This window comes from Athalia rosae, chromosome 3 (genome assembly GCF_917208135.1).
Source record: "Athalia rosae chromosome 3, iyAthRosa1.1, whole genome shotgun sequence".
NCBI lineage: Eukaryota > Metazoa > Arthropoda > Insecta > Hymenoptera > Athaliidae > Athalia > Athalia rosae.
In genome coordinates, this window is record NC_064028.1 from 8,701,509 (window position 1) to 8,713,704 (window position 12,196).

General features: G+C 38.4%; 1 protein-coding gene across 3 annotated transcripts; it reads left to right on the plus strand.

Annotated features, from left to right (window-relative positions):
* Positions 1 to 193: 193 nt before the first annotated feature.
* Positions 194 to 11,928, plus strand: LOC105691472. Of its 3 annotated transcripts, none has more exons than XM_012409957.4 (15): positions 194 to 1,645; positions 2,208 to 2,371; positions 3,514 to 3,846; positions 3,949 to 4,090; positions 4,363 to 5,086; positions 5,195 to 5,418; positions 5,532 to 5,678; positions 5,783 to 6,215; positions 6,324 to 6,394; positions 6,464 to 6,555; positions 7,413 to 7,566; positions 7,645 to 10,854; positions 11,044 to 11,228; positions 11,419 to 11,577; positions 11,760 to 11,928. In XM_012409957.4, the coding sequence occupies exons 1-12, from the start codon at positions 607 to 609 to the stop codon at positions 9,543 to 9,545; spliced, it is 5,424 nt and encodes a 1,807-aa protein (XP_012265380.2). In that variant the 5' UTR covers positions 194 to 606; the 3' UTR covers positions 9,546 to 10,854; positions 11,044 to 11,228; positions 11,419 to 11,577; positions 11,760 to 11,928. The 3 variants fall into 3 exon arrangements, with proteins under 3 accessions (XP_012265380.2, XP_020711049.2, XP_012265390.2); XM_020855390.3 differs by having other exon boundaries at positions 5,786 to 6,215; XM_012409967.4 differs by having other exon boundaries at positions 5,195 to 5,388.
* The last annotated feature ends 268 nt before the right edge of the window (positions 11,929 to 12,196 follow it).

The window sequence follows — 12,196 nt, forward strand, 5'->3', positions numbered from 1 at the left end:
CCTCGATTGAATACGTATACATACCGAAAATCTACAGCTAGAATTATATGCCAAGAGGCACAAGTGTGGCCGTCAGCCACCTAGCCAACGGAAATATGTTAACGTTAGTTCGTTATACTATAGCTATCGAGTAAGGTAGATGAAAATAACTATATCCTACCCCTGCAGCATGCGATATTTCTCACAACTCAGTTCTTTGTGTAACGCCAACTTTTTAACAACGATTTTACGTCCGGTGCATCGCGATTGCGATTAAGAATAAAAAACATCAGACAAAAAAAACACGGCAATCTACCAATGCCGGTACACACCGGATCCGTAGTACGCAGGGAAACGCTAGCGGATACTTTGAGTCAAATAATAAAATGGAAAAGAAATAATGTGAAACAATTTATGGTAGATTTGTGAGAAACCACTTGATCGGGCCCACCTGAGAATACAATATTCATTTCGAAAGATAAAATTGAGTGATGAATTGTTTATTTAATCGTGTTTCATTTGAAAATGCAGGTGGAAAGTTCGAATGTTACGGCGATCGGTATTGTTACGAAGTGTGGCGTGGTTGTGACGATGTAGCTAATAAATTTTGATGAAAAATATTTCGAAATGGCGGAAGAGACTGGCAACAATTTTGAAATGTCGGATTCGTTGTCATTGAAAAATAGCGAAGGTCGTAACGATGATTTTGGCATTGAAATCGGTTTGAAAAAAATAATACCTCAATCACAAATGAATCAGTCACGTGTTGATGTTACGTCGAGACTTTCTAGGCGGCGAACGAGACGTATGGAAAAATTTGACGTATCGCGTTTGCCGACACCACCACCGGACCCTATACCTCCGGACGACAGCAATATATTCGAAGAGGCTTTCGCCATGCACAGAAATCGTCTCGAAGCTGAAACACTGCGAAAAGAAGGAGAGTTTTTAGATTATCTGATGAGGCTTCCAACGCCCAATGAAAATCAACAACCTGCCCAACTATCGCAACCCGCGTCCGTCTTTGCCGCGTCTCTGGAAGCTGAGGATGCCTTCGATCATCTGGACAGATTGTATACATTGATGGAGCAAGTGCTGTCTTTGAGGGAACAGAATTCAAAACTTGCTAGAAGGGTCAGAGAACTGGAACATTTGAGGGTAATGAATGACGCCCATCAAGCCGCGGAACGTGCGATAATTGTCAATGACGATTATCCCATTCCTGAGGAGGACACTACCATGGCCGAGAGTTTATTGAATGCCATGTTATCGGCCGATTATAATGATCACGCGCAAAGAAAAGTACTGAGACCACCGGTACCTCGTCAACGAAGTCGTTCCGTTGGTGTCGAGGGCACTACCTCTTTACTACACGAAATACCTCTCTATAGACAAATATCGAGTAAAAGACGATCTTCCGGCGTTCAGGGGACCCCGAAGGTATCCAAATGGACGAAGGTTAAGGCAGCTTTTAAATGGGAGAGAGCTTATACCGGTGGTATAAATGATTCGGATATAACGAGATACTTGAAGGTGCCAGAAAGTCCGGTACAGGAATGTAATTTTACACCTACAATTTCTACGCCAACACCGACACCCACACCACCGACTCCTGGAACTTTGTCTTCGGCTTCATCGGCGGAAGATGTTGACGGTATCGGAAGAGGTAAAATCATCGTTCGAAACGTACTCTACGTTTATTCTTCGATTTAAAAAAATTTAAACATCCGCGTTACATCGGGGTAATATGATATTACTGAATATTACCTTGCGAACATTACACCACAAGGAATTTCACTTAAACAATCCTGACGGACGATGATTGCCAGAACTGTTTTATTAGTTTACAGAAAGAAATAAATCTAGAAATAAGTTCAATGCGCTTTGAAAGGTTTATGCTTTGATTTTGCATCGATATAACTAATAATTTACAGTATGAAATTTCGATGAAATTGAATGAAGTTCGATTCATATTGATGTAAGAAAAAAAAAAAAGAATTCTTTTTTTTTTTTTTTTTTGTCAAACTTTTCATAGTTGTCAATAGCGTCGACCGATCGATTATTCGACACTCAACTGCAGCGTTACCGCTGGAAATTCTACTTTTTCCAAGTATGAAATCGACCGTAAATTGTCCGAATGAAGCGAAACCTGCGATTGAATTGCGTACACTGAATTGCATTCATCTGTTGGATTGACATTTTTTTTTCTATTTCAATCTTGAATCAAGGTACCGCGTCTAGTAGTTCGATACCCGCAATATCTCGGGGAAAAGATGATCTGCACAAAGATGACATCGAGGATAACACAACAAACACAAGGCAGAATTACCGACCGCTCGTTGGAGATCGCGCTTTTTCTGGCTCAAATCCAATTTCCACGCACATGTCGAAGGTACAAAAATACACTTTCTCACAATGTTTATATGCGTTCAAATTTAATCCACCATGCCGGAATATACTTTAACGAAATTTAACAATGAGTGTTGAAATCAGGCCAGCCATTTCATTTTATCTATTTATTCTCAACCCTTATATCGGTCAGCGATAATAAATATAAGAATGAAATTCACACTTCGGTATAATTTTCGCTCCTCAAATTCTTACCTCGAACACTAATTATCAGCAATTTATTGACCGGCGCATTGTAATCGTCAATTAAAAATTGCCAACGAATTCTGAAGGTTATTTTTCAAGTGCCTGTTAGTCTCTGTTGTTTATCTTGTCCGGAGAGCCGCGCCGCACTTAGAAATAGAGTCAAGGCATATATGTATAACGTCGCATTTTTAGAATGGCACACCTTGAGATCGAATACCAATTTTTATTATTAATTAACGAACGTTTCCGTTCTCGTGAGGTAATTAATACTGTTATTATTTTCTCCTGACAAAAAGCTGTTAATTACAAGTATTAGTAGGGGCGGGGAGGGCGAAACGGGGTACTTAAGGAGAGCCCGAGCTTTGTGAAATTTCTTTCTTTTATTTGTATTTGAATTAAATGAGAAAGATTTTCAGTTACCATAAAAAAAAGCAAATTCTAAAAATCCAGAATGATGTTCGAAGTCCTTTTCGATCAATTCCTCTAAAAAATTACAAAATTTTTCCGGTATTCCATCTTGCCCCGAATGAATGTCGAAGGATAAGTTCAACAATAACCGCTGTAATTGGATTCAAACAAATATTTATTCAATTAAGAAATCGTGGATACAGCAGATGTCAGTCAGTCTGTTGTAATTGCAGGTAGAAAATAGATCAGGGAGCGCGAAAATTTAGTCTAATACAAAAAGTAGAATAATAAACATTTTCTTACAACTTCGATGAATTTCATGAAAAAGAGGAAGACTTTGAAAAAAACAAAAATACAGTTGTAAACACATAAAACGAATAAACTACCACAATTTCAAATCGAGAAATATAATAAATGTATAAAAAAATTCTCAGACTAAAATTTTGTTAAAATATTACAATTGAACCGAAATTTTATCATTGCTCAATCATTGGACTGTGGAACTTTGAGGATAATCTTCCTTTATTACAGATGGAAAATTGTCGATCGAAAATTGCGACGATAAATCAAACGTTGCAAAAATGTCCAGTAAATTTACCAACGACCAGTGCGACGAGTCGTTCTACCGATCTCGCGGTGAGAAGACAAAATCCAGCACTAACGATTACCGTAACTGTACCGTCAACCGAGGAATCGAGAGGTGCTAATATTTCATCTCCTGATTCTGTATCACCCTCCAGATCTCCGGAAAGTTTTGATAGTAATTTACAGGAATGTGGCGCAAGCCCGCAGGCACGTCAAACACCAACGGAAACGGAACCGAGACAAGAGGCATCTAATTCTAACGAAGTATTCAAAAGACAGGTAATCGATTTTCTTCGATTTTTGAAATGATTTTAGCCAATGTTTTTTTCTCATAACCCTCTCCTTCGTTCGCTTGATTATCACCGATTGATCGTTCTTCAGTATTCGGCAAAGGGAGAGTCTCTGAGATGTTCACCGCAAATGCAACGCCACAATTCAAAGTGGTCCAAAGTCAAAAAGGCTTTTCTAGCGGGCTCTATGTCGGTACCACCAAGCCCTAGTAGAGCAACATCATTTTTCACTGGTATGTCTGAGTATAAGCATTTGCTTGTTTGCTTTTTCGCTTGATATGTATCAACGTTTCATTTGATCGAATTCAGACCTTTAAGAACAGTAGTGTTATACGTACACAAATTTTCGCAATGCTTGTAATAACCAGATAGTCGGCGAAAATTATGTCCGTATTTCAAAACGCAACTTCAGTACAACGTGCAGACAAAAATTGAGGAATCACTCCAGGTTACACGATTTTTTTGTGTAGCCTTTAGATCGATTTGTGTTTCTTTTTTCTTCTAGAAATGGATGGTCTCGAAAGTGACAATGCAAGTGTTGAAGATTTGGATGATAGATCATCCGTCTCTAACATCCAAGCAGAAATCCAAAGGAATTATCACATTCTTCACAAGAAATTGAGCGTTGAATTTTACGCAAAGTATGCAGAGTGGGAAAAACTGAAAACTTCATCGCACGCTGCAGATCCCGTGAGTCAAGAGCCCAGCAATTCTCCGTCGCGTATCGCGTCAAAAGGACGCGATGCCGTGAGATTACAATTAATGGGGAAGGATCAACTTAGTCCAGACTTCAAAAAAAAGCTCGAAGAATGGAAACGAATAAAAAAGGGTTATCACAGTCCTAGCAGCGAACATCCAACTAGCCGCAGGCGGTTCACTGATTGGCAATTATGGAGGTCACCTTCCAAACCTGAGACTAAGTTGGACGGAGAGCCGTTGAAACCTCGTCTGTCGGAAGATTTCATTAAAAAAATGGAAGAATGGAAGAGAATCAGAGCTGGACAATTCGACGATGAACATTATAGTAATAATTCTAATAAAAATTCATCGAATTCAGCTCGATCGGAACAAAGGAAATCAGTTTGTACCAGTGATTTTAGACAGTGTAAAATGTACAAGCCTTTGGAAGGTATGGGATTCCATTGTCTGGAAAAAGATTCGAGTAAAATCGAAAGGGAACCGCTAAAAGTCGAGAGACAAAGGGAAAAGTTTCTTGACAGAGAAGCCAGGTAATGATCAAACCGATCGTTTATTATTCATTCATTTGTTTCTTGTCTTTTGTCTTTCCTTTCGCCTATTCCACCAATATAATTAATTGTTATACGAATGTTGCAAAGGTTGTCAAAGCTGCGCCGCGTTGTTGGGTCATCGCCGCAAAAAAAGGATGTACTGGTTCAAACGGCCACAGGATTTTTCAGGTTCGAAGGAATATCCCGCAAGTTCACAAGGAAACTCTACGAATGGGAAAAGAGTCAAGGGATATCAGCCGAATCGTCAACTTTTCGCCTCTTGAATTCGGGGTCACGACTTGGTACTAATTTACCGTCGACAAATGTTTCTCGTTAGTTCTATTCAAACCACCCTATACACATTTCAGCTGTTCTGTTGTTCGCCATTATTTTACAAAAAAAAAAAAAAAAACAAAGAACGTTCATTGATTGTATTATTCACCAGATGACAGAGGATTACGATGTACGATGAAGCGTTCGAAATCTGTAGGAAGTATGGTGGAAGAAAGTACAAAAATGGAAGCACAAATCAGACAACCTTCAAGTCTATCACTGAACGACGTGGAGGAACTCGAAGCGAAGTGTATGGCCGGTAAATGCAGATAATTTTTCAAATAAAAAAAAAATAAAATAAAAAGAAAAAGAAAAACTGCCAAATCAATAGTGCAGTTGATTGAGACCAATATTAATCTTCAGCAGACTCTCGAGTGTGTTCGGAACACACGATACCGGACATTACCGAAGAAATGGCTGGCGCATTAGACGATTATGAACCTGAGGCAATAATAGTTGACATAGAGGATGTTATAGAAGAAACTGCCAGCCCCTTAACCAACGTCCAACCTCATCAGACACCGATATATTCCGTAGCCACGAGTGAAACAACTAGCATTGCTGTACCATTAGGAACAGTAACTTCTAGTCATCAAGCATCTCCAGTACGTTTGGTAGAAACTGGAAAATCGTACCCACTTGTCGCTAAAGGAACGTTCAATGGAGCTACCGATGAAAATTCAACCTCTACAAGGTCACCCATCTACCCAGATGGACATCGAAGAGAATCTGCACTTCACCCTAACAAGGACCCTAGGCAAAGCGTTGAAAAACGAGTCGATGTAGGAACATCGTCGTGAGTTATTTGGCGATATTAATCAGACGAAAAAAAAGCTGCAACTAATTCTTTCGATTAGATTTTACATTCGTTGTCTGAAAGAATAATATAATCATTCAATTCTAGTCTTCGTGGGGGTGAGTTTCTGAGAAATGAAAGAACATCTGAAGACAGTTATTGCGACGCAGGATTGACCGGTAAGTGTAAAAATGGTGGACAAAGTCTGTGTATTTCGATGCACCAGAAATATAATTTTCGTTCAATAGATTTACCAAAAACTGATTCAACTGATGATGAGGAAAAGAGAAATGCCAATGGAAGCAGCGCAGTATCAGTAAAGCGTGCTAGTGACCCGAAGGTATTCTTTTTTATTTTATTGAATTTCAATAGTAACAATATTCTATCAAAAGGCACCATTAAACTACATTCAGCCAATTTACAATAGTTTGCTATTACTACTTAGCGCAGTTTGAGAATGACGAGAAAGAGAATTCGCATCTTCCCCCTAAACAATAATGATAATCTTTAGTTTTAGGAAATTTGGGACATGGTTAGCCCTGCCTAATATTTAGTTGCATTAGGATTGTTTTGATGAAAATTATTCACTACTCCACTCACATATGCTTCGAGTTTTGACGCGGGTAATTTTTGTTTAACAATCGGCCATTGTTGTTGTTTTTGTTTGAAAAGCCTGCTCTGCTTAACTGACAAATTATAATTCACGATTCTCTGTAGAAGCAAAATATAAATCTAATTATTAAAAAAGAAATTCAAACTTTTACAGAGCAAAAAATAGCATTCTGAACTCCAATGAATCAAAGAAGATAAATCCATTCATCTCTTCTACTAGTACGTCATATTAGGTAGTCTTCAAATAAATGTGAGTGGAGTTACATTTACCAAATAAAAGATCTTCTTTAATTACTTCTAGCACGTTTTTCTTAGTTTTTTTTTCTTTTTTTTTCCATCCAGCAAATGAAATTGTGTGAATCAAAAAGCAAAAAAAGAATTATCATACAGCCACGCATTTCGATTCGTTTTATTAGGATATTTGAGTGATTGCGTCATTTCAATGGAATGCAATAGTAAACTTCGTTAAAGTAAGACGATAACCTTTTTTTTTCATTCACTAAAATTTGTTTATTTGATTCTGGCAAATTTGTTCACAGGCCTTCGTGAGTTTTTGAATACAGATATCTTTGTGTTAATTTTTAGACGAAAAATACGAACGATGGCCCATCGGCACTCCGATGCACAACTAGCGAAACGAATCCTGAATTACAAGAAAGTATGATCAACTCGAGCGCAGCTACAACTGAATTACTTTCACAAGATCGAGACACTGATTCTCACATGAACAGTTCGACAGGTCAGTCTTCACTCGACAACAAAATATAATAAAGAATCGCCTGTTTATACTAATTTTGGTCATCTTATTCATGCGCAGTTACAAAAATCCGAAAGACCAACAACGACCTGAAAACATCTATAAAATATGGGTCCAGTAACTCAAGCGATCCCATGAAAGAACAATCGGTGACTTGTCAAGTGTCTAATCCGCGCAAAGTTGGTCACGTGGCAAGTTTGAAAGTGCAACCCAATCCCGAATGGAATACCCTCTCCGATGCTACGGACAATAGAGTGACCGTTGAAAATGAGCCTAGGAAACCGAAAGATTCTACTACTCAGCAAATTTCTACAGAAAAAACTGTCAGTGCACATGGTTCGGGTGAGTCTGGTTTCTCATTGCGAGAGTCACACATAAAATCACATCAATCGCCGACATCGGCGTTCGGCGATAACGTGGGCGTCGAGAGAATAGTTATAAATGAAAATACTCTGGATAAAATAGTTGTACGAACAGCAGTTAATGAATCGAGAACTGCAAATATTCATAGAGAAAATGCAACCGGAACATTTTCATGTACCGTTGATTCCGAAACGTCTTGTACAACGTCTGATTGTATTTCCAAGAAAGAAAAAATTGGACCACGCAATGTGTTTGTGAAAACAACGCGAATGATATTTTCTCCGTTCAGACGGGATGGCAAAGGTGGCGGTTCTCAGTGTCAGGGAGACACAGTTAGAAGTGTAGAAGATAACGGTGCTCGTACAATGCAAGAAAGTAATACAGAATCCAGATCTCCACTTGTCTGGAGGAAAAAAATGGAGGAAATCGAAGATAAGCGGGAACCTTCTTCTAGGCGTCCTCCGTTACCGCAATCTCCGGTATTATCTCGAAAAGAATATCACAAGATCAATTCACCCAAAGACGCATCTTCGAGTATAAAAATGATGATTCAGCGCTACAACAAAAAACTTGACGGATCCGGTAGCCCTGCGAGCAGTGGTAGCGCATCACCGATCTGGAGATCTCCAACTAGCGAAAGAAGAGTTAAATCAAGAACGGAAAGATATTTAATAGAGACTAAAAAGGCGGTTTCGAATCCTTCGAGAAACGAGATCACCAAATGTTCAAGTGCCGGAGCGATCAGAACTAGTAGTAGAAACTCTCCCACGGTAGCTACGGACCCAAATAAATCCTCCCACCAACCCTCTGGAGTGTTGAAGAGTCCGAGTGCAGATTCTATTAGTACAACTAGCCTAAATTGCACCGATCAAGGTCAAGGTTTCGGTGAACGATATTCTTCTAGATCGAATGAACCGAGAAAATTATTGAACGTTAACGAATCGCGATGTGGTAGATTGTCGCCAGCGTTGATTCACAAGTTGACTACACTCTCTGTTGCGGCAGCTATGAAAGAAGGATCTGCCAATAGTTGCTGTTTAGATTCCACTATCCAGTCTCCGACCCATGAAACTAGTGATAAAACCCATGCAACGAACGTCACTGACTTTATAGAAAAAAAAAATGACCGTGCCTCAAAAATTAAAGAAGCCAAAGAGAACTTCCTTTCATTTGGCCCAGGATTCTCTATTGATTTCAAGGGAAATTCCAACTCTGATGTTACAGAGTCTGATAGAATGAGTAGCTGCAGAGAAACCCCGGTAAGATTAGACCTAATAAAATCAGCCAGTGCAGGAATGATAAACGTCGATGTTGACACGTTTGAAAGACTCTCCATGGATAGAGGTTGCGAATCCCTTCCTAGACCATCGAAACGATCCGTTGAATCGACGAGCCGTTTTACCAATATAGCAAGTAAATTTAGACGGGCTAGATTGAGACGTGGTAAAGATAAGGACAGTAAAATGACCACTATTTCCATGCTGTGTCGACAAAGTCTTCTTGTTGACATTCAAGGTGATGAAACAACAAAAAGTTGTCCGTCGACACCAGCACCTCAGAGAGATGATGAGGAATGTTCTTGGACAAGCCGAACTTAGCGATTACGATATTTTTATACTTACGATTTATTAATTCTTGAACAACTATCTTTATTGGGGTGCTTTACGAATCTTCCTTTTCTCAGTCTCGTCACAGAAAAACTTAGTTGTTGGCCTGAAACAAAATTCCTCCAAGGACTAGCAACGTTTTAGCTTAGATTTATAACTTTTGGGCTAGAAACTACTTTTTACTTTCGGCCAGTTTGAGATAAAAAGGCAGCTAGATTTTTCTCGATCATGCTTATATTTTTAAATGCTGAAGATGGATTTTTATTATTTATTGATGCTTGAGTCGTTTCAGACAAAGTACAGAATTTTGTACGCCAAGATGATAGTTTTATGGTAACGACAATTTTTATATTCCAAAACTGACACCGAATTATCAAATTTCAGAATGCTTTAAAGATTGAAAATAACATTACTATACATATAGCGGACTAGATTTATTCCGTAACAACGTTTGAATATTTACTAATGCAACTTGAGAGTATAAAACAAGTATTATGGGTAATTTGTGTTAACTAATAATTGTAGATAATCATTTACTGTAAAAATAATTGTTACTCGAATCACTGACAGAAATTAATTGGTGGTAAGAATTAAATTAAGCAGATATATTCTTAAGTTATTGTTTATAAATTTCTGTTTATGTTTTCCCCAGTTGATCCCATTATTTTCAGTTTTTGAAGATATTGTAATTCTCGCTCAATCGAAAACTAGGTAGAAAATTTGCATATTTTCTAATGGTCTCTTTTTATGAAAAATTGTTAGATTTGTTCCGCATTCTATCGATCCTGGACCAAAAAATGAAATATCAGCATTAATCCTGCAATAGCGTATGACCTTAGCGCTTCATTTGATAATGTTAAAGATCTTGTAAAATTTTTGCAGTAATCAAGTCCAAAGTTATAGTATAGAGAATGAATTATCGTTTCTATGCATATTCCAATATGCCGTGCATCCGCATAATCTCAAACCTAAACCGGATGTGAGAAAAAACCCCAGCTTCAAGAAAAGCCACAAATTGTCAGTCGGGAAGTCTAACGCCTCATCAGAAACCGCAATTCTTTGCCTCAAGTTTGCAATCCGAGAGAAAGATATGATGAAAAATCGCTTTATTACGATAATTCATCTTTAGTGTCATACGTTGCAAATTTTACATCCAAAGTGGAAAAAGAAGGAAGATAAGAAGTGTTTTTCTGAACTGAAAATGACATATTTCAGAACGTGTTCAAAGTTGGCACGCTGACTATTGATTAAATTAAAAATCAAAATGGAATGGGTAACATCGCGTTTTCTACAAATTACGGTAATTATTTATAAGATATTGTCAAATACGCCTGAAGCGTACCATCAGATCATTGGATTAATTTGATGTTACTTTTTAAATATGGTTAAAGTGATACTTGCGTAACATCACCACAAAATGAAGGATATGAATTAAATTGCGTAACCGACGATTGTTATGGTTTATCATAATCCATCTGTTCTACGTCAGTTGCAGAGTGCTATCCGCATAAATGGAAAGACCGGTGTATAAGTAGTGGTGGAGGGACCCTATCCTATATAATCAAGCAGACGATTGACTACGCCACAGTTCTATTGAATATTTAGCCATGTTCAAACACCAGACAATCATCGTCCTCGCCGCGCTCTTGGCATTCAGTGCCCAGACTTTGCTCTGTAAGTACGAACCGCAAAATCTCAGCAGCTATGACGATTCGCTATGATACTTTGCGCTTTGATGATTGAGTCAACAAGGCCAGTGAATCAATTGTAAAGAGATTAGCAAATGAAGACAGAAAAGTTACCGCAAATCAGATCAATCGAAATTGAATGCGATATGAATAGACAAATGTTTCTTTCATTACAGTAACCGAGGCGTGTACAACTATTGGAGGTAATGGGGGTTCTAACCGACTACACGTCCGGGTCAGCCGTTCTGTTGTCGAAGGACCGGCGCCGAAAGTTGCCACTGATGCTGTAAACCCCGGACCGGTTGCCGAAGTCAAGTCAACAGCGAATGAAAAAGGTCCTGCTCGAACTCAACCATAGTTTAAATATCAAGATGATTCGGCAGACCATGTTCAACGGATGCCAATGAACTGGCGAAATTCAATTTTTGTTTCATATGTCATCCATGAATTTTCAAATGATTTCGAATAGTTTCATCCTCGAATATGTAGAAGTAAAAGATAATTTGTTTACTTGCAGATGCGGAAATCGCAACAGGACATCCCGCTGTTGTTGTCAATCCGAAGACTTCGGCACGTAAATAGATGAAAAAAAGTCAACGATGAGCGACATAGGCTTCATAGTTACCTGTAATTTTTGTACGAATATCATTCGAATGCAAACATAAATACATGCGATATTGAATCGATTTTTTTGTGCTCGTTTTATACACTTTCCGCAAACTCCTAACGTTCCATCGCTTCTGTCCACAAAATCATCAAAGATGATAATCACGCTTAGCGAATGTTCTTTTCTTTCGATGAATGGTTGTCATTACGACTTCCTTAATCCGATGATCAAATGACAGGTGAAAGGTGAATTACAGATTGAAGTGTTTTCCAGGACGGAGCGAAAGTGAAAAGATGGCTGGGATCGTAAAAAATCTCTTAAATGGGATTATTACAGAAAAACCAACG